The 22,223-nt window shown below is 45.3% G+C and overlaps 1 protein-coding gene across 22 annotated transcripts in view; it reads left to right on the plus strand.

Annotated features, from left to right (window-relative positions):
- The window catches only part of ANKS1A (ankyrin repeat and sterile alpha motif domain containing 1A), a 1,080,152-nt gene that overhangs the window by 529,883 nt on the left and 528,046 nt on the right, over positions 1-22,223 (plus strand). For all 22 annotated transcript variants that reach the window (XM_078644289.1, XM_078644292.1, XM_078644288.1 and 19 more), the window contains 4 exons: positions 3,182-3,271; positions 15,045-15,165; positions 15,811-15,854; positions 16,613-16,733. In XM_078644289.1, the coding sequence (XP_078500415.1) occupies positions 3,182-3,271; positions 15,045-15,165; positions 15,811-15,854; positions 16,613-16,733 (376 nt within the window). The remainder of the gene's footprint in view (positions 1-3,181; positions 3,272-15,044; positions 15,166-15,810; positions 15,855-16,612; positions 16,734-22,223) is intronic.

Here is a 22,223-nt window from a genome sequence, read left to right on the forward strand (position 1 = left end):
AGCTAAAGACCTGACTGTTCGCTAAAACTGAATAAAGGTAACTCTCGGACAGTTTGTACAACCCGGTCGGCATGCAAAGGCAGCGCATCCTTTTCAGAGGTTTTGTCTTAGGGTGGGGACACACCGGTGGTGTAACCATGCGCTCTACAAATAGATAAATAAATAAATACGTTTGGTGATATATTCACTACGCGCGCACACACTTTTGTTCATACGCAACCACTTTTACTCACACGCACATTTTTGCTCTTGCGCGCTCACACTTTAGCTCACACACTCATTCACACAATTTTGCTTACAAACTCGGTCCCCCATCCTTTTGCTCACACACACTCGCTCACACACTTTCAAATACTGAACTAAGTAGGAGAATGACTAAGATTCTCCTTTCTTTTCAACAAACTTGCTGTAGCGAAGAACCTTATCCTCCATATATAGGCTAAACACTGATATCGTCCTGTTAGTCGACAAAGCAGATGGTCCAATCCATCATAATTCTGCTTCCCCAGTCAAATAAATGTTTCAGCCATGTGTTCACCAGCCAACTGTTTTAAAATACATGTTGTATTTCATATTTTATGATGGTCATTACTGTAAATGTTTTCATTTCTTACTCATGGTGTGAGGATTATCTAGCACTTCAGAAGTCTTAAACTTGGACATTTCAGATTATTATAATTGCAACAGCTAGGATACCCTTAAAGCAGAAGTGCAGGAATATTAGTACCTTGCCTAGATTCCCATACACAGCTCTTGATTGAAGACTGCTTTAGTCACATGTTATTGTGCTGGTTAAAAATAGCTCTGTATCACACTCACCCTTCCTTTTTAGCTGAACTTTCCAGTTTTACCCTACAGTTCTTTATAAAAATGTTCAACTAAAGGAGTCTATGTTCAAGATATAGTCTTCCTGATCCTGTCAAGATGCCCTGTAGAATTCACGGGGGGGGGGGGGGGGGGGTGGTAATAACCAATCTTACCAGGTAAGATTTAGGAGGACAGTGAGGACTATAGGCCTGATTTAAATCTTGGCGGAGGGAAATACTCTGTCACAAATGTGACGGATATCCCGTCTGCCGTATTACGATCCCATTATATCCTATGGAGATCTTAATACCGCGGACGGAAGGGTGACAGAGTATTCCTTCCGCCGAGATCTAAATAAGGCCCTATATCTGCTTCAGAGACCGCACCACATATTGAAGCAAGTCCTAAGTGGCCACCAGTGAAGTTAAAGGTATAAGTGCCTACAGTACTTTATTCTGCTAGTACAGACCAGTTCATAGAATGGCTGCCACACACCTGGGCTTCCGTTGCTTCCTGTGCAAAGTTACTTCCTACTGTTGTTAAAACAAAAACAGAGGGCCCCTCTAGGCAGATAGTGAATGAGGAACCAGGGGGAACAACACATAGAGAAGCTAATGACCTCTAAATACTCCTTTCTAATCAGTACTGGGTAGAACTCCAACAATTCATAGAAACAATTCAATTGATTGAAGAGCCAACAACCAGAGGCATGGTTCATAAATATTATTTCTTATTTGTTTTTATTTTCACAGACACCGACATTTCTGAATACTTTTTTCTTTTTATCAAGTTTTTTTTAAAGAACCTCTCACTTACGCATTAAAACCATAAACAGCACACCAAAGCATGAGACATACATACCATACTCTCTCATACAGCATAATCGATTAAAAACAAAAATACCAAGCAGAATGCCTCAATATTCTCATAGCTGCTTGTTGGTACAGTGTCACTTTTTAACCTGTATTGTGCAAATATGTCCTACATAGACCAACTTAACCAGACAAAAATAAACATTTCATAATTTATATGTAATATCATAGAAATCATAGTTTCATTTGATCAGCAGGCAATGCACCAATGTGCGTTTCGGTGAAACTCCACGATTGAGGTGACGCTGTCCTCAGGGCAATGAGAGATGAATCGAACAAGTAAAAACAAAGATGGGGTGGGCACACTCCAATACAGGCTGTGACTTGTTCCTCCAAGAGGGCAGCCAGATTGGAAATAATGTAAACGTCAGCTCTCCGGAGAGAGGAGGAAAAGAAAACCCAAAACGCACCCCTCAAGGGGTGTCACCGGAGGAGTTAGTATACATTTTTAATGGTTATGTCTCGTAGAGGATCTGTAAAAATGTTTGAGATCATGCGGGTCTAGATCACCCAAGCATACGGTCGAGAACGTGAATAGATTTCCTACCAGCACAAAGTTATCACTGAGGGAAGACGGGGCGACGTCTCGAGCACAATGAGCACGTCCATCCTTCAGAGCCGGGGCCAAGCAATGTGACTTCCTCCTGTTGTGCCATTCTCCATTCCCGCAATCACTTCTCATCTCTTCCTTTGCCACATTCCCTTGGGCCACAATGGTATTGGTAATGCAGTGTCTATTTACCACAGCACACTTAGACGAGTCCTCCCAAAGCCTCCCTTCACTTGAGGTTTCCTGGTGATGTCCGTGTGTGTATTCTCAGAGGACTGTGGGGCAGTAAACGTTTTTCTATTATTTAGCCTAGTGGGAAATTTGAGTCCTTAAGGCCCCACCATATAAACCTTTAAAGACGTTAACTGAGGAGATTTTTTCAGGGCAGCCATGTTTGCTTCCCTGCACCCTTGATCTTCCTTTGACTCAATTGGTTGTCCCAGCAATAAGACATGTTAGTTTGTGTACATTTATAAAGCAAAGGTCCATGAAAACTAAGGAAACCAGATGTATTTTGAAAGTATTCAGTCTTGACTTTGGCATGCTTACTTTCTTTGTTGTAGTTTAAGGGATTCATTAGGTGTTAATGATTTCTAACATTAACCCAGCTGTAGTGGTGTAAGACATTTTGAACAGATAAGCTTATTAACGGTCCTGGAACTTAATTTGGAATAAATGGAAATATCAGCTGTTATTGAACTCGTTCTGAGGCTCTTTCTAGTTCCTCATCGACTTGTGGTGTTCTTTGAGGACTATTTCCTAGGTCTCCTGCTCTTTGTTGTTACATACCCTTTTTATACGTGCTGTATGCCTTTCTCCAATTGATGCTGCATGCAATTGCTACCTTGAGGTGTGGATCATTGACTTCTTCTCTGAATGCTTATCTTATGCAGAGAATTATATCTGATTGTGCTTGAATCACATGGCTTAATGTTTCTTTTAACTGGTGCAGAGAGAACGTCCTCCGCCTCCAGCAAAGCCACCCCCTGATGAAGAAGAGGAGCATCGCGAGAAGAGGCTAGGTCCTAATGCTCCATGTGAGGTAAGCCTTTGGTGGGGGAAAAATGATGTTGGGCATCAAGACTGACCGATTTTGAGAACTATTGGTATTTCATTAGAAAAGAAAGGTATTGCATTCAAGGTGCTGGTTTGATATGCTGCCAGAATAATAGAGTAATTGATCTGTTATGCTACATATCAAGAAAACTTTTCATGATGATTTCATGCTTATGTGGAAACTTCCAGGTTGCCCAGTAACGAGGGACATTGATTGCTTATAGCCACACAAAGATGGCATAATAGTTATGAATTATACTTGGGCACTAACATCCCCGCACAGCGGATTGAGTGCTGCTGCGGGCGGGTGTATTCTCGGCCGGACGCCATTTGCCGGAATCGCGGGACACGCCCACTTGTGCTGGCCACGCCCCCTCATCAGTTATAAAACGCGCGCTGACTGCAAGCGCGGCGTTTATAGTTTGGAACCTCCTGAGGCACAGCCGGGAGTAGTGATAGTTGGCATTTTTACTCTGTGATACTGTGTTTTTACTCTTGTGATATCGTGTCTTTTAAAAACCAAAGACTTACCTCTACTTGGATCTCTTGGGCACTAACATCCCCGCACAGCGGATTGAGCACTGCCGCGGGCGGGTGTATTCTCGGTCGGACGCCATTTGCCGGAATCGCAGGACACGCCCACTTGTGCTGGCCACGCCCCCTCATCCGTTATAAAACGCGCGCTGACTGCAAGCGCGGCGTTTATAGTTTGGAACCTCCTGAGGCACAGCTGGGAGTAGTGATAGTTGGCATTTTTACTCTGTGATACTGTGTTTTCACTCTTGTGATATCGTGTCTTTTAAAAATCAAAGACTTACCGATACTTAGATCTCTTGGGCACTAACATCCCCGCACAGCGGATTGAGCGCTGCCGCGGGCGGGTGTATTCTCGGCCGGACGCCATTTGCCGGAATCGCAGGACACGCCCACTTGTGCTGGCCACGCCCCCTCATCAGTTATAAAACACGCGCTGACTGCAAGCGCGGCGTTTATAGTTTGGAACCTCCTGAGGCACAGCCGGGAGTAGTGATAGTTGGCATTATACTCTGTGATACTGTGTTCTTACTCTTGTGATATCGTGTCTTTTAAAAACCAAAGACTTACCGCTACTTAGATCTCTTGGGCACTAACATCCCCGCACAGCGGATTGAGCGCTGCCGCGGGCGTGTGTATTCTCGGCCGGACGCCATTTGCCGGAATCGCGGGACACGCCCACTTGTGCTGGCCACGCCCCTTCTTCATATCTAACCCACTCCCATAAAGGATGTGCATTTACCGGAAGCGCAGCGGATGAGCGCAGCGGGCGCGATGTTTGCGCGCCGAAGGCGCGCTTAGGGCAAGCTCGTCTGCGCTCGTCCGCGCCGAGACCGGGCCCAGGGCCACCCCCCCTGCTCGACTTACGCCGGATATTGAGACCTATAGATATAGTAGGGAAGCCCTGAGAATGCTGGATCCACTGGCCGGCAAAGCAACCTGCCCACGACTAGCCCCTAATACAACATCCAAGGACATGATTCCCTGCCCTAACTGCTTAACTTGCCTACCACATATCAACCCCCTCCCACTCAAATTACTACCCAAATCTGATCAGACCTCAGGCAATAGACATATCTCGCTAAACAAGACATCATATGCAGAACAAAGACGTACACCTAAAGGAAAGTTAATAAGTGGGTTACTAAATGTTAGATCCCTCCCAAAACATGCCACCGAGATACAGCTACTGATCGAATCTAGTAATCTGGACGTTCTGTTTCTAACCGAAACATGGACGACGGCCGGACTAGACTCAGAGTTTGGGCCGGCATGCCCAGTAGGGTATAAGATTGTCCACAAACCCAGGACCGTGGGACGAGGGGGAGGAACAGGTATCATTTTTAGGGAAGATCTAAATATTGTAACGTTGGACATTGATACGATCTCATGTGCCGAAGTTCTCGGGATATCGATCAGGCATGACTCAAAGCCACTGCCTGACGGGTCTAATCTGCTACAGGCCACCAGGGCATATCAACGCTATGCAACAGCAGGAACTGATCGCTGTCATTAATAACCTGTCAATCTCACATAGCAGACTATTGATACTGGGAGATTTTAACTCGTGGACCAATGGCCAACTAGACACGGCCTTTCATAATATCACACAATCCTGTACCAATCTAGGATTAAAACAATGGATAACTACCCCCACACATAGGGAGGGAAACATTCTGGATTTAATATTCGCCGCAGAAGATCTCATAACTATGGGAACAATACAACCAGTAGGATGGTCAGACCACCATCTCCTAATATTCAATATCCATACCTTGGTTAATACAGGACTGACAAACACGCAGACCAGGACCTTCATTAGCCGCGATTGGAAGGGCTTACTAAAAAGAAAAGAGGAAGAGAAGTCTGACCTCTTTCAAGTGGGGAATTTGTTCAACCCAGAGAACGATATTACCATGAACTATCGCCTACTATGCAATGAGGTAACTAGAAAACTTGACTATATGGCACCGCTGAAAGCAATCAAGAAAAGAGGCAATCCTTCCGCGCCCTGGTACACGGAAACATTGAAAGAGCTGAAAAACATCTGTAAAAAGGCAGAGAGGCATTGGAGGAATAACTATTTAGAGCAACATAGACTACTTTGGAGGCAGACAATTATTCAGTACAAGAAAGATTACCACAGCCAAAGCAAACTACTATGCAGACTTAATCTTAAAAAGCTCTAATAAGTCACGTGACGTATTTAGGATAATAAAAGAGCTGTCCCATCCTGAATGTGCTAATAGCAAAATTAAACCCTCACAGGAACTATGTGACGGTTTCGCCTTCTTTTTCCAGGAAAAAATTACCAAGATCATTGAGGGCATGAAGGATGCCCCCACTTCCTTAGTGCAGCGTAATAGCAATATAGAGAACAGGAAGAAGATCGAGGGAAAGGAAAGACCAAAGGCTATCCTGGATAAATTTGAGACCCCGACAGAACAAGAGTTTGTACAAACAGCCCTCAATATAACATCAGGATCCCCACTGGACCCCCTACCTCACAAAATAGTAAAGGAGTTTGGGGATGAACTCTTTCCAGTACTTCGTCGGGGCTGTGTAATCAATCCCTCGACACAGGTATTGTACCAAAAGACTGGAAATTGGCAGTTGTCACCCCCTTACTGAAGAAATCAAATTTGGACCCCAACTGCCATAAAAACTATCGACCTATATCGCTTCTGCCGTATCCAATCAAGATCATGGAACGGCTGGTCAGCAGATCATTGTCCTTCTTCCTAGAAACTAACAACATCCTTGAAGAGGAGCAATTCGGTTTCAGAGCAGCTCATGGAACCGAGTCAGCTCTGCTGACGGTCCTGGACAACCTGCGAATGAGGGCGGACAGGGGAGAATTAGCAAACTTAATTCTGCTGGACCTGTCCGCCGCATTCGATACGGTGAGTCACGACATTCTGCTGACAAGACTGGAAAGTCTCGGAGTAGGGGGAGTTGTGTTCGACTGGCTCCGCTCCTATCTGACGGATAGATGGCAGGCAGTAGCACTCCCTCCATACCAGTCTGAGTTTGCTACAGTCCCACATGGGGTCCCACAGGATTCTGCAATCAGTCCGATACTTTTTAACGTGTACATGCAACCCCTGATGGGCATCATCAAGGCTCACGGCATTAGCGTGATCAACTATGCGGATGACACGCAGCTGATGATTTCTCTTGATGGTGCTCATGCAGATTCACTCGCGACCTTCCACACCTGCATGTTGGAAATGGTATCTTGGTTAAACAAGAACTCACTACAATTTAATAGTGATAAAACCGAGATAATGCACTGCAAAGTAGGTAGAATCACTAGAAGCCTGCCCGCTGACTTTTGGCCTCTGGAGCCAGGGGAGCAATTAACTCCAGTAAAATCAGTGAGGAACCTAGGGGTCAGCTTTAATGACAGCCTGAGCCTAGTGACCAATGTCAACAAGCAGGCGAGCAGCTGCTTTGCCCTAATGCGAGGCCTTCGAAAGCTGCTGCCCCTTTTACCAGCACAGGCCAGAACCACCATAGTCAGGAGCACCATTCTCAGCCGCTTGGACTATTGTAACGCCCTGTTGCTGCAATCTCCTGCCTACTTGATCTCCAGACTTCAGAGCATCCAGGCGGCAGCAGCCAAAATGGCACTTTCCCGAGGACGAAGATCCTCCACCACTCTTGCATTGGCTGAACTACATTGGCTGCCAGTACGTCAGAGGATCCTTTTTAAATCCCTATGCACTGTCTTTAAGGCAGTGCATGGGATGGGCCCCTTACCATTACAAAACAAATTCAAATGGTATGAACCCACTCGGACCCTTCGATCCTCCTCCACTAACCTCATCAATATACCCAGGATCAAGAAAGCCTCTTATGGTGGTAGAGCCTTTAGTATAGCGGCAGCCCATCTCTGGAATAGCCTCCCTATTGCTATCAGGAAAACAGACGAACTGATGGCTTTTCGAAAAAAGGTAAAAACATGGCTCTTCCCTAAAGTCTAACTGCCCCAGAATAAAATGTCCACCTATCCAATCCCATGATGCATACCGTTCCAGTTATACTTGATAGTGCCAGGATGCCCGTAGGGTTGCAGAGCGCTTTATAAATACCATAAATAAATAAAATGAATTCCGTATTAAAGTCCGGTGTCCAAATGAATCCAAATCTTGTTCACAATTAAACATGGTATTACACCTAATGCATGCATATTCACTTCAAAGAACACATTCAGCTAAAATTGTACAACGTCTAGAGTGCCTAGAATTATTTAGAGGGCCAGAAGAGATCAGTGTCCAACTTTCCAACACAAATTCCAAACTTATGAACAAGTAAACCAGTGGCCAGTGTTTCAGGAGACCAATTTAGTAGATACAAGTAGAAAAAAAAAGTTTGAATTGAACGTTAATGAATACTCTGCTGATTACATTTTAAAGAAAATATGCTGTGGATTGAATTGTTTTCTTAACATAGAGTGCATGAGCTGCTTGTGGTTGAATTCAGTTGCTTGCTTCAAATATCAGTCTGTATTTAGTATGTCTACCAACTCACAACCTATTCATCTTTTAAAATGTGAATTTATTTTGCAGCTAGACCATACCTGCACATGTGACAAGCCAAGTGGCCCGTCACAAGTGCTGTTTAATTCTTTTTTCACAGATATCTATAAAGACTCATCTTGTGAGAGAGCTGAGGCTCTGTTACCTCAACTTTCTGTTAAAGTGATTGAGCAATTCATCCAGTCCTCCAACTGGTTTGGATGTCTGCTAAGCAAGGCAAATTGCCATACTGCTTACTTATACGCCTCATGCTGATTGCCTAAGATTTGTAGCCCATGCAGACATTCATGAACTGTGTGAGCATGCACGCCTGTAGCCTCACATCCTTTTCCATTATCTTCATCATTATGCCTGTGATCTCTTGCTGTGGTTAATGAGCAAATGCCCAGGTAACTGTCTATTTTAATAACAAATTGTGTGATCTTCTGCACCTTATTTGTACCTGGTGCATTTCCTGTCAAACCCCAGCAATATTGCATGATAACTCCTGCAGGTATTTAAGCTAAAACTTGTAAGTGTCTTATAAGGTTGTGGCTACACCAACTAATTTTATTAAATATCTGCTTGCTTCAGTCGGTAGATTCTAATAAAAATGAATACTGCCTTTTCAGGGATTGCAGCCTTTGTCCGGAGATTTAATTTAATGGCAAAGTAGAGGGACTTTTTTGGTCTCAATAAGGAATGATGGCAGCAGACGTACTTGCCTCATGCAGCGACATACTGTGAGGGCGTTTATCTTGTGAACCAGGAATAGGTTTACAAGGCTGCCTGTGACAGCACTTCAGTCAAGGGCTATACTTTTACTAGACCTTTTAATAATTGTATTTATACTCCAGCTACTTTAATTGAACTTGCTCTGAACACCCAAATGCAGAGTCTTACAGTTTCTTAATACCGCTTGTGTTTTGGGCCGTTTTTCTCATGTGCTGTGGGATTCGGTCTCAAGCCTTCTCCCCTCTTTTCCTGATGACTCTTGTGACCGCTGATCCAGGATGGTAGTCAGGTGGCTACATTACTGATTTGTGTGATATGAATATCACAGATTCTGTCGGGCGGGCCATGCCCTTTTAGTGGCTCTTCGCCGAGGTGCCTAGCTACATACCTCTGTTTTTTCTGAGGCTGTTCAGTTCGCCTTCGTGGATATGCCTTTCAATGGTCAGTCTGGCTATCAAGCTGACTCCTCTTTACCCTGTTTTCGGGATTGTTGGAGTGCAGCGAAATATTAATGCCTGATTGCCATACTGTCCCCCCCGTACTTGTTTGAGCTGGGAATGGTCTCCTGCATTCCCTTCTGTGGGGACTGGTATAGGGCTGTGTCAGTTGGCTTCTTCTTTTCACTTGTCCCTTCACGTGCCGTCTGTGGTGCTCTTCTCAGACACATAGTTACTTTCTGTATTCTACCCTGTCAATGACAGGTTGTGGTCCCAGGGTGCTCTGTGGGGCACGTCCTAGTTTCTGAACCTGTTGTCCATGCCGGTGGCTGCACGGTCTTTGCTTTCTACCCAGGTTCTGATTGCGGTGGTGTTGTGGTATTGTACGGATGCACTGTTGCCGTGTTCCCTGTCCGACAGTGTACTTAGTCTGTATGCCTTACAGATATTCCTTCAGAGGTTTTTGATGCCGTTGTACACCTTATAGAGGACTCCACATGCCGTGCTTAGTGCACTGCTGCAAGTCGGCAGATGGTGCACAGGGGCCGTCTTGTGTGCCTTGCCCAGCCACCCCTTTGAGTGTTTTTCCACACTGGCCAGAGGGCTCTTCCCTTCCACTCTGTTGATGCCTTTCCTTCCTAGCAGATGCACGGGAAGGAGTATGTTTCTTGGCTTTCTGTTTTTGTCTAGGTCCGCCCTGAGTGGTGTTCCTTCTATCTCTCTTCAGGCGTTAGCGCTTATTATGCTAGTTCTCGCTATACACAGATGAGACCAGCCCCTGTCGGCCACTTTTTAGGTCTCGCCTGAGCCAGCGCATGCGCTGATCTGGCGAGACTTTTAGTAAGGGCTTCCGAAAATGCTACCACTGTGGCCTAGAGCTTGCGGTTACGCACACGGGCGCGCTCTAACGAGCAGTGGCGCCATATGGCTTTCCTCGTCATGCTCATTAAGCGCATCGCTCGCCGCGCTTGATCGTGATCGCGATCACTTTCGCGGCCGCGCGCCTGTGTCACTTTCACGGCCGCGCAGCCAATGCTTGTCTCCTCTGTCACTCTTCCTGCTCGCTGAGCTCACTCTCGGTTTCTTGCTTCCATTCACTTTTCACACTCTATTTGATGTCCTTCCTCTCTTATTCCCGGCTTTTCTCTCTTTCTCTCACCTGTGTTTCTACTTAGTTTCCGGTCTTTCCCTCTCTCTTCTTCCTCTCAACTTTTATGTCTCTCCCATATTGTTCTGCTCTCATCCTACACGTTTTTCCTCCTCTTTACGTGCGCGGTCTCTCACTCGAAGTGTTGCTCTATCTCTTCTCTTTCTCTGACCTTTAATTCCCGCTCTCCTATTGCTGTCCACATCCTTCCCTGCAACGTCTTCTGATGACCTCCCTGTCTCTCCCTCATGTGATTTTTCTTCCTCTACTTTCGCTCTTTTCTCCTTTAGTCGTTTCTAGCTTCTTTGTTTGCTCCTACGTCTTTACGTCCTCTCTTTCTCAAGTTTGTCCTGTGGGTTTTTCCTCATTTATTGCTATTTTCTTTTCTGTTCAACGCTTCCGTGGGTCTGACTCTCCACCAGGAGACCCTCCTTTTGTGGTGATCTGTCTTTTCTTTCTTTCATCTATGCCATATTTATACATCTTCCTTTTTATGTTGCCCTCATGCTAAACTCAACCAGCTGCCCTCACTCTCCTTAAATCTGACTTCCGCTGACCTTTGATCACTGCCAGCAGCAACAACTGTCTGTAGAGCTTGGGCCCAGGACTTTGAGCACATGCGCACTCCAGCCGACATATAGTGCTGTACGAACTATTACCACCAACCATAACAACACAAATAAAAGACAATATACAAATAGACAAAACACTGTAAATAAATGCATATAGTTTCAGACAATCAAACTACTGCAGGGGCTGTCCAGGAAGAATTTATTTCAAAAACACTCAGTGACACAAACCTCAGCACTCATCATACAGTAGTAAATAGCAGGGAACATGCTGCTCCCCTGTGCATAAACACACATCCACCTAGAATGTGCCTGGTTTGCCGGCAGGGGTCACAAGCTACTTGAGGAGAGTAGCAACCATCCATTCAGGAGTAGCTTCTGCTACCCCTAGTGACCCTCAATTGACGCCCATTCCTCTTTTGTTTAGTTGTTAATGAAAGGCGTCTTTTGTTCACATAACTGCAACTTTGACATCAATACACTGCACCATGATTGTGAACTAGACCGGGCTCCTGATGGGTCTGGAGTGACCCAGTGACGATGAGTGAGAGGCAATGAGTCATCACAGATGCTGAGTGAGGTCAGAGTTCGCATTTTGGAGCATGGCCAAAGAACGTGTGTTATTTCACTGCTCGTGTTTTGGAGGCACTCCTTGAAAGTTTGTGTTTGCAAGTTGGCTCCCTCATGTGCTTATAGTCTTTCTTACCCTGTGCATGTTGTTTCTTGCCCCATCTTTCTGTCTGTTGTTGCTTGTCTCCACCCACTGCCCATGTTGCTGTTTGTCTTTACCTGCTCTCCATAATGTTTTTTTGCCCCTCTCGCCCTCCACCTGCTGTTATAGCTTGCTCTCACCCGTTTTCTGTGTTTTTTTGTTGCCTCCTTTTTCTGTCCATGTTGTTGCTTACCCCAACCACTTTCCATGTTAGTATTTGCCTCATGTTGTACCTGTTGTTGGTTGCCCCCACCTGTGCACTTGTTTGCTTTGCCCATTCAATCCCTCTCCTGCTGTCCGTGCGATTGCTTGACCCCTCTCACTACTTTAAAAAAAAAAAAATTGGTTTAGTTACTCTACAAGAGTGCACGTTTTTCAGGTGTTTTCCTTGTATACTTCTTCACACTCCAAGTTGCCTCCACTCCCTCCTATTGCCTCTACCACCATCTGCATGTTGCCTCCTGCAGTACAATACAAAGAAAATATGATACGGCCAGTGCTAGCTGCATCATAGCACTTTCTTTCACACACTTGCCTTTGTATGTGTTGCCCCACACTCGTCCTCCTTCCCTCAGTGTTTTCCCCTACACCACCCTCCCACTGGCCCGCCAGCAATAAATAACAAGCATTGGCAAAGCCAATAGGTCTCACCTTTGGGACCTTATAAGTGTTTAACCATGCAAAAGTTAATGTTGTTGCACCAAGGATATTGTGCTGCATAATTAAATACTTAGAAGGTTCCAAAAGCGAGGCCTATTGGCTATGCCAATGCTTGTTCTCTCTTAGGTTCCTTGTGGCCATCCCTTGTTCGTATCTTGGCATTAGTAGGCCACATGGCCTCCTTAGTTCTACTGTTCCTCTGCATGGCCTGTTTTTCCTCTGCTTCTGCCTTGCGTAGAGCTGCGAAATGCTTTACTTTTTGATTAGAGCCACTTCCATTACACCCTTGAGGCGAATCCCAACCTTTCGTTATTGGCCAGGCTGTTCTTCAGGTGTACCTTCTGCCCTTTATGGAGGTATAAGGTGATTGTTCCTCTTCCGTTCTTCTTAGACATAGGTTCCATGTCTGTCCACTCCAGGTTAGATCATACAGAAGTTGTAATCCCTTAGGATTCTCTTCTTGGGAATTTCCTCCAATTTTTGCAAGTGCGTTTGCATTTCTCACCCCTGGGTGCTCGTCTCCCTTGTACTAATTGGCTACTGAGTATGATCTTGGCTTCAGGATCCTCAACCACATTGTTACTAGGTGTTGACCCCATCCACCTCGGTCCCTTTTTCCTGGTCCTCCATTGTGGTCTTTATTTCTCTAATTTAGCGGGGTTGTTTCTCCCCTGCGGTTTCTTTTCAATTGTCTCTCGACTGCCTAACTACCGTTCTGTCGGTAGTGCTGTTTCTGTCTGCTCCTTTGGCTTTCTGGAGTGTGTACTTCCGCCCCATCCTCTACCTTTAGACGATGTTATGTGGCTGGTTTGCATTTTGCCATTGTCTCACCTTCAGCCCATGGCCTCTGTTCTGGTAATTGTATGTACCCTTCTTTGGCACCTATTATTGTACAGTGTGAATTCTGTATATGTTTATGTTCATTCATTTTATATATATATATATATATATATATATATATATATATTTATTTTCATACCTCTCCATATATATATATATCTTTTATACCTTCGTTTTCTTGGGATCCTAGGCTGCATAGTCCCAGAGAGCTTCCTTTCTCTCGAAGCGTTTCCTCCGCCTAATGTGGTCGATGGCCATGATTGTTGCTGTTTCTCGCGATGCTTTATCAGCTATTGATTGGAGCCATCTGCCTTGCCTACTTCTATGGCTGGGAGCTTGGCCCAGTAGTTTTAGCCGTTGTCCATAGCCTTTAGTTATCCTTCTGCCTCGGTCTGTAGTGCCGGTTGCCCTCCTGGGGGACATTGTAGTGCTATGTTTATATGGAGTGTTGTTTCCAGTTGTCGTGTTCTTCTGCCATGTAATTTCTCTACTTTATTTGCACGGCTGCGGATTCATTTCTGTACAGGATTCTCCCGGAGTTTTCTGGTGGGATATTTTCTCCCACCCCTCCCTTCCTGGCAAGTGTTCTTTCTTTTTCTTCTGCAGACCAGATAGCCTAGTCGGGATATTTCTTGGAATCAGTTCGCACACCCTCCTCAGGGATGGTATTGCTTGGATATCTATAGCGGAAGAAACTGATGCTTATATGGACTCTACTGATGTCACATCCAGTGGATGAGGTCATTGCGGGGTCACTCGAACCCTCTTTGGACGGTTAGAGGTACTTCTGTAGACATATTCTGGATCCAGTCTGGCGCTTGGGGATAATTCAAAGGTAAGCAATCTGCGGCTAGATAAGGCGTTACTGAAGGTAAGTAACTTATTCGTCAGGAATTAGTACCCTCATCTTAGAACGTGCCGTTAGGCTAACTCACTTCACGTATTTGCTCTGTGCAACTCCTGTTTTATATATACACAACTGGTCCATGGCTATTGTGCTCTTTAGAGACAGTTTTATCTAAATGAAAATGTGGGGGAAGGAAGCTAAAGATTTGATTACCACAACCAATTAAAAAGATCTTCCCTTTAGACTTCTAAATGAAATATCTCGTCTTAATAGCAGCTCTTGTTTGTAGAGATGACATTTGTGTTTGACCATACACAGATAACTATAATGCCTGTGAACAAGTTCAGTGCCTCAAAAAAAGTTTGCACCGCAAACACTTGGCATTACCTTTCGATTACTGCAAAATGTAAGATTTAATATATAAAAAGTGCACATCACGTCTTAATCCATGGCACAGGACAAAGTTTTAGAAATGTTTTTAAAAACTATTAAAGCTTTCGTACGTCCTACAAAAGACTGTAAAGGTTTTGTTCTCAGCGATGACTGTGAGCAATGCAGTCTGTCATCCTTCGCCTTATATTACTGTATTGCAGTCTCGAGACACATCTTTCAAGGGTGCATATACTGAATGAATTATGGCTTCGGAAAAATTATACGTACTTTAACGATTTGCTTATGCAGATTTTTTGTGTATTAGTTCTAAGGATTTCTTACTCAAAGAATTACGTTTCAGTCTTTTTGACACATTTTAATTTTAGGCTACTGGAGCCAGGAGGAAAAGCAGAGGCAGTACGACAGAGGGAGAAGATGAGAATCCTTATGAACTTCTTGTGACGGCCAAGACCAAGAGACCTGTCACATTAGAGGGAAGAAGCAAAGGTAGATAATTTGTCATTCCTTTTTATTGTGATTGCAATAGTCATTACATACTGTATCAGAATCAACCTTCACCTCACATGAGCTAGGGCTTGACCACTCCATCTGCCTATATAAGAGGTCTAGTAAGGCTTTGAATGCCCAACTTTTAGTGCCCAGTACCCCTTAACCCGATCAGTAGGGGAAACTTGCAATTTTGGCTGTTTGGTAATCCTTTCAATCCGTTCAACGTTGAGGCACTGCGATAGGCCACAAGCAACTCTGGTGAGGAACCATTGTATTGGTCACAATACCCATCCGTGTGTTTTTCAAACTAGTGGATAAAGCTTTCTCAAGCCACCAAATGTTATTTTTTTTTGCTTCATGTATATGTCTCACTTTACGTGAGTCTTCCTTTTGTCATTCTACTTTATTCTTTCTGTGATCTGACAGCTGTGTGCCTGTGCATCATTTAACTGGGTTCTGCTTTAGTAGTACACATGCATACATTGGAGTCGGGGTATAAGTTTAGACTCTTCGCTTGCATGTATCTTTTTCAAGACACTCCCAATGTCTTCATAAATGAGCTGTTCTTGGTTTTTGAACAGATGCTCTGTAGCTGTGATACAATGTAGTGATATCCTGATTATTGTTTTTTCTCATCCTCAGGTGAGATCTTAGTTCCCACAGCCGTCCTTGGTTTCCAGCCTCAGGTGAGCACAAAGTGTCCTAATTTGCGGTATTGAATATTGCAAGGCAATTAGTATACACCATTTTCTGTGCAGCACTTGTTTCCACAGATTGGTGTAACTTGGTGTAGTTAACAGGATTAGACGGAAGCATACCTCTGCTTTAATTGACAAGACTCCTTCAACATATTGACATTGTGGCCTGCTCCTGGTTTTGAAAGTGCCCATTTCCTGATCCCAAGCACAATTTTAATTCCAGCATCAGAAAACACATAGCTGTGTCAAGTTACCTCTGTCCTTCCTGCAGCTTTATTCTCTCATTCTTGTAACTCTTCTATCTCTACCATCCTCCTATTCATGTTCCCCTTTGCATGCCAGCACTGTAATCACACACATTTCTGCCGTTCAGCTTAATTATAACCTTTTCTACCCCCAGTCATCCTAGTTTTGTGATCAACAGATACACTTTCCAAAACATCAAAAGCCCTAAAATTTGGATTGGCCTGCTGAACCTCTATCTGTTACCTTTCCTATCTGTTATTCATTACAGTATCAATACACAAATACACCTTCTATAACACCTGAATCTGGAAATAAACTGCAGTAGTTCACTTTCCAGCACTTGGAACAGACTCTCAATACCCAAACATGTTAATCGTCAACCTTCGTGGCTCTTGTCTTGAATGGCCACTTCTCTTTTTCAAGTTGTTGATGTTACAAGATCATGAGCATTCTGTATTGAGTCCTCTACCTTTATTAAAGTAGGTGAAATTTGTTTTCAGGCCCGACCACGCAAAGGTGTGCCCTCCCAGGACTCTCAGCAACTAATGAATCGCCGCAGCTCTTCTGACATCTCCATTGACCATAGTGAGGCAGAGGACCACACATCTGAGAAACCCAGAGGTAAGACTGGTACAAGAAAGTAGTGAGCTTGTATGCATTCTTGTGGTAGAAGTGAGAGGGTAGGAGACCTATTCCTTGTATCTTTACCTTTGCTTGATCATGACTTGAACATTGTTAGTAGCACGTGTGGCTGTATATAACCATGATCGGCATACTCTTGCCATCTAGTATTGGGCTCTGACATTGCAGCTTGTTTTTCTTCAAAGAAGCTTAAAGTTACAGGATGTGCTGTGACTGCTTCCTTCGTCCACAATGTGCATGGGCACCGCCTCCACCTTAGATGCGGACAGGAAGTAGGTGAGGAGGATATAGAATGGACAGCACATCAACAATATCAAGCCTGTTTCATTCCTCCCACTTGCTCCTTCCCATAGAGCTCTGCAGTGTCAACCTTTAAAGTCCTATCCCTCCCATATTTGACAGACCTACTCAGGTGCCTCAAAGCCACCTCTTTTGGAGATGTCTTCCCATCGTCCTTCATCAAAGCTTTCTGGGGATGTCCTCTTATCCCTCCTTACCATTGTCAAAGCTCCCTCACTCATGGTATCTTCCCAGAGCTCTTAAGACTACACTATATCCTGATGACCTTGCCATCTGGCAGTCCATCACTGCCCTTTCATTCATCGGCAAGATAATTGAAAAAGCAGTCTATATTCAACTCAAAAATCACTTCAGTGCTAACCATCTCCTGCATGACTACTGGTCTGGCTTTTGATCACCCTAGAGCACTGAGATTGCCATCTTACACATTGTAGACGATGCCCTCTTGACCATAGATGATGGCCTTTGCCTCCTGCTATTGCTAGACCTCTCAGCTGCCTTCGACATAGTCAACTTTCCCACCCTCACGCGCACCCTCGAGTTGCAAATGGGAATCACTGGCAATGTCTTACACTAGTTTTCCTCCTACCTTTCCAACTGGCACCAATTTGTTCACATGGACACCTCCAGATCACTAAGGATCCCTACCACATGGTGAATCCCTAGGGTTCATTAATGTCTCCTGTCATCTTAAACTTTTACATGGAGCCGCTTGGTACTGTACTTGCAGATAACTTCAACAAGCTAATAATGCAGCCACTGGCAATCGCTTGTGGCTGCTTCCAGGTCATTGTTTTTCACCCACCATGCCAATCTTGACTAAGGCCTACCTTATGCACCGAACCACTCCTCATAAGAACACTCAGTTCCGTACTGTCAGAAGGGATCACAAGGAACTCCAGACTGGTTTTGACCTACTTGAATTTGAGTTCTATGGCACAGTGACAACTGAACCCATATCTGGGCATACCCGTCACACTTAAGGCAGCCACACAACAACAAGGTGATGCTGAAATGCTTGAATTAAACACAGCGCCTGTCAGTCACTTGGCCCACATTCCATGTCCAACCATTCCTCACAGCACAAAGATTCACTGAAATGCTGATGATACACACCTCCACTTGAAAGACTGCTCTGTTTCAGACTTCCTAAGTCTCAAACACTGCTTGCACATCATCCAGACCTGGATGGTAGGCGACTTCCTAGAGCATGACCCTACCAAGACCATATTCCCATTATTTGCCAGGAACAACAAACTAAATATAGTACAAACCTGGCTTGATGACATGGCTTCGTACCCCAACTCTCATTGAATGCCAAATCACTTGGATTCACCCTGGGCACCAACCTCTCTTTCATGGAACACATTGCCAAAAAACAAAGACTGCCTGGTACCCGTTGTACACTTTCACTGGACAGTGGACCCATAAAGAAACAAGAAAAGCCACCAAACCCTGATGCTTGTGCAAACCAACAATTTTTTACGTTCTACGTGCCAGTTCCAAAAGTGCCCTCTGTCCAAGAGCACCACCCTTACAACAGGGTAAATAGAGCTGGCTGGCTGTCTTCATTTTTCTAAGGAACATTAAATAGCATTAGCAATAGCATTCAGCATACATCAAGACTCAGCGTCTCAATAAGGACTTTAAATTTGATATCATTGGCTGTTTGGATTTATCTTTTAAGCGGTGCTATTCCAAATTCAAGGAGAACTGCCTGGTACCAGCTCTGTCTTCTTAAGAAAGTCAAAGAGTTTCTTCAAAACAGCTACTTCAAAAACCTTTGTATTCTGCATCTGGTTGGTGGTAATGCCCTGTCCTCCCAGACTCTTCACTGGTATCTCTTACGGGCATCCTACACGCCGCAGCATGTCTCTTCCAGGGCCTGTAGAAAATTTATCATATCACTCCCAACTCTGTTTGAACTCCACCGGTTCTCCTCGCCTCGCCTCCCCTCACCATCTCCAAAACCACTGGCGTAATTTACAAAGCCATCACAACCAACACCCCCGCTTATCTTGCAAGTTCACCATCTGTGGTGGTTGTTGGCACACCCGAGGCCAGCGCACACTCAGACTGCAGGCTAAGAAGTGTACAAAAGAAAAAACCCAACAGGCCTTTTCGAGGCATATGAGCTGCAGATCGAATACTGTGCATTAGATCGCCACCTGGTGTTGGGCTCGGATGATTGCAGGTTGTTGTCTTCTTGGAAGAAGTCTTTGTAGTCACGAGATAGGTGACTCCTCCCTTGAACAATACTGCGCATGGTCATCGACTCCATCCTCAGATAGTTTTTTTCCGCCACTGGGTTCGGATGAAAGTTTTCCGCTCCGGCTAGAAAAGACTTTATCTGCAACTTCGAAGCGAACAACTTTATAACAAACATTATCGACATCGAATAAACAACTTTCGACATCAATTACATCATGGTGCGTCGACGCGGGCCGCTGGGCCTATCGGCGCCGTATTGCCTACGCCTCATGGACAGAACTCCATTCAAGAGATGCCCGGTATATCGAGCAAAGTTCCCTCATAGCGACCATCACGAGGTCTGCAACCTCTGTCTATCGCCGGAACACGACGAGTCGACCTGCACAGCTTGTGCGTCCTTCCGATCGAAGAAGACAATTCGGGATCGGAGGGCGCATCGACACGAGATGAGGAGATCAGCACCAACACCCGAGGCCATCTTTGAGGAGGAGATCGTCGAAGAAGACGTCTCTGAGGACGAGGACCCACTCGAAGATATCTCCGAGGACGAGGCTCCACTCGTCACCAAGGAAGACTCGCCTGATCTCCAGATCATATGGGGGCAGAGGACTCGGACGATTAGATTCCATCTCGACAACCCGTGAGTACCTCTACCCCTGCACAACAAACACTACCCAAACCAAAGGCAACGGTCAGCACTCCGCCCATGGGGCCCAGTCGAGACCGAAATACCCCCTCCGACGCCCCGCCTTCTGGCTCGGCTCCGAGGAAAACAACCACGCCTTCCAGTGCCTCGGCACTGACAAGACCACACGTGCCAATTCCACCTCTCCCATTGGCACCGAAGAAAACACATCCTTCGGTACCGAAGGATTCCTCGACACCGAAGCCAAAACGCCCTTCGGTGCTTAAAGACAAACATCCTTCGGCACCCAAACCAAAGGACACCTCGGTGCCGAAGCCTAAGACTGTACCGGATCTGAAAAACGCTCCGGCTCCGAAGCCTTCCGGTTCCAAAGATAAGCATGGGAAACCAGAGTCCGACGCCACAAGGCCAACGGGACCTGTCTCCACTCCCAAATCTCCAACCTCGGTACCAAAAACTCCTACCAAGCCAAGACCACCTTCGGCACCGAAAACTTTGCCAAAGGACTCAATAACGCCTCCTAAAGCAAAACACACGAAACAACCCCTATCGGCACCGAACAAATCGATGCCAAAGAAGGTTGTAGAGGAGGAACAACTGTTTAAGCCAGATCCTAAACAAAGGAAAGTACATATCCAACAAGCATTGGCATAGCCAATAGGTCTCGCTTGTGGGACCTTATAAGTATTTTGTTTTGCAGCACAATATCCTTGTAACTAAATACTTATAAGGTCCCACAAGCGAGACCTATTGGCTATGCCAATGCTTGTTATGTTTTGCAGCAGGTCTGTATATCTTGTTAGTGGATATCTTGGGTAGATCTGCATGTAATACTTTGCAACGGGCAATGATTGTGTTTGCTCAGATCTATGTTCATATAGAATTAGTTGCAATCCTTTGTTGAGCAGTGATAAAAGGAAATTGTTTCCTTTCACGGTACCTGACTGAATGAGGAGAGTGAATATGAAATTGTAGGATTCATTCAAAACAGGAAATATTTATTTTCTACTAAGTACTGCAGTTGAGAATTTTTTTTTAAACATTTTTTACTTTTTTTTACTGTAGTTATTTGAAATGTCAGTTTCCTGCAACCGAGTGGCACTAACGTGATTTATTTGATGTATAAAGCACATTTGTACGGGTCGTACAATATACGCTTGTTTTGAAATATAGAGATTATGGTGGTTTGCATTCACGTACTTTGAGAGGGCTACATTTGGATGAGAGATTTAAATTTGCGCCAGTAAGATAGTGTGGTCGGCTGTGCATCCGTTTTACAGAACTTTGGTCAATCTGTAAATTGCATCTTCAAATAAAAGCATTTATTTATTTTTGTGTTTTTAAAGCGTTGTTGGGTAAGCTTTTCATCATCACAGTGTTATTAAAATAACTACGGTTGAAAAACTTCGAGATTTAAAGTAAGTGATATTTGTAAAAATAAATTATTTGCTGGGCTACATTACGGTGTGCATACCTTCTGCTGGACATGTATATTTATTCACGTTCTGTGCTGTTTCGCATCTGAGGCTGTGCCTTGTTGGAGCTTGCCTGGCGTTGAGGCGACACATGCTCCGACCAGCCCCTTCCCTTACCCACCCAGATAAAGCAGTCTGGACAGGAAGCTGCGAGAGGATAGAATAAATCAAGATGGCGGGGGAGCCACCCGAGCTTGGCATTGTTTCAGGGGTTACCAGGGCAGAGCGCGCTACATGGGGAGCAGGTGCGGGTATAGTCAGAGCGAAGGGACACGTGTGGGTTTCTCATGCTCTGGTGGGAGGCCCATGGGCTGTGCATGGATCTCAATGCGACACTGCCATGTGGCCGTGTAAACAGTGTCATCGCTTTTGTTAGTCCGACATAAGAGTGATGGCAAGATTTTGCAGCTGGTGTCGAGCCTCGATCCTTAGAGCAGCTCTTAGTTGTAAGCTTAAATGACAAAAGCGCCTTGTTTCATTTCTCCGAGAAAAAAAAACGAAGGTCCTCGGGCCTGGGGCGTGAATGCGAGCGAGCGAGGAGGGAAGCCGGGAAGCCGGATGGGGGTGGCAGAGCCTGGGGAGTGAATGCGAGCGAGCGAGGAGGGAAGCCGGATGGGGGTGGGAGAGCCTGGGGAGTGAATGCGAGCGAGCGAGGAGGGAAGCCGGGAAGCCGGATGGGGGTGGGAGAGCCTGGGGAGTGAATGCGAGCGAGCGAGGAGGGAAGCCGGGAAGCCGGATGGGGGTGGGAGAGCCTGGGGCGTGAATGCGAGCGAGGGGAGGCAGGCAGATTAGGGAGATGCGCGTGCTTGTGTGGTCACATGACCCGCTTTGTGGCCA

This window comes from Lissotriton helveticus, chromosome 5_1, assembly GCF_964261635.1.
Source record: "Lissotriton helveticus chromosome 5_1, aLisHel1.1, whole genome shotgun sequence".
In the NCBI taxonomy this organism is placed as follows: domain Eukaryota; kingdom Metazoa; phylum Chordata; class Amphibia; order Caudata; family Salamandridae; genus Lissotriton; species Lissotriton helveticus.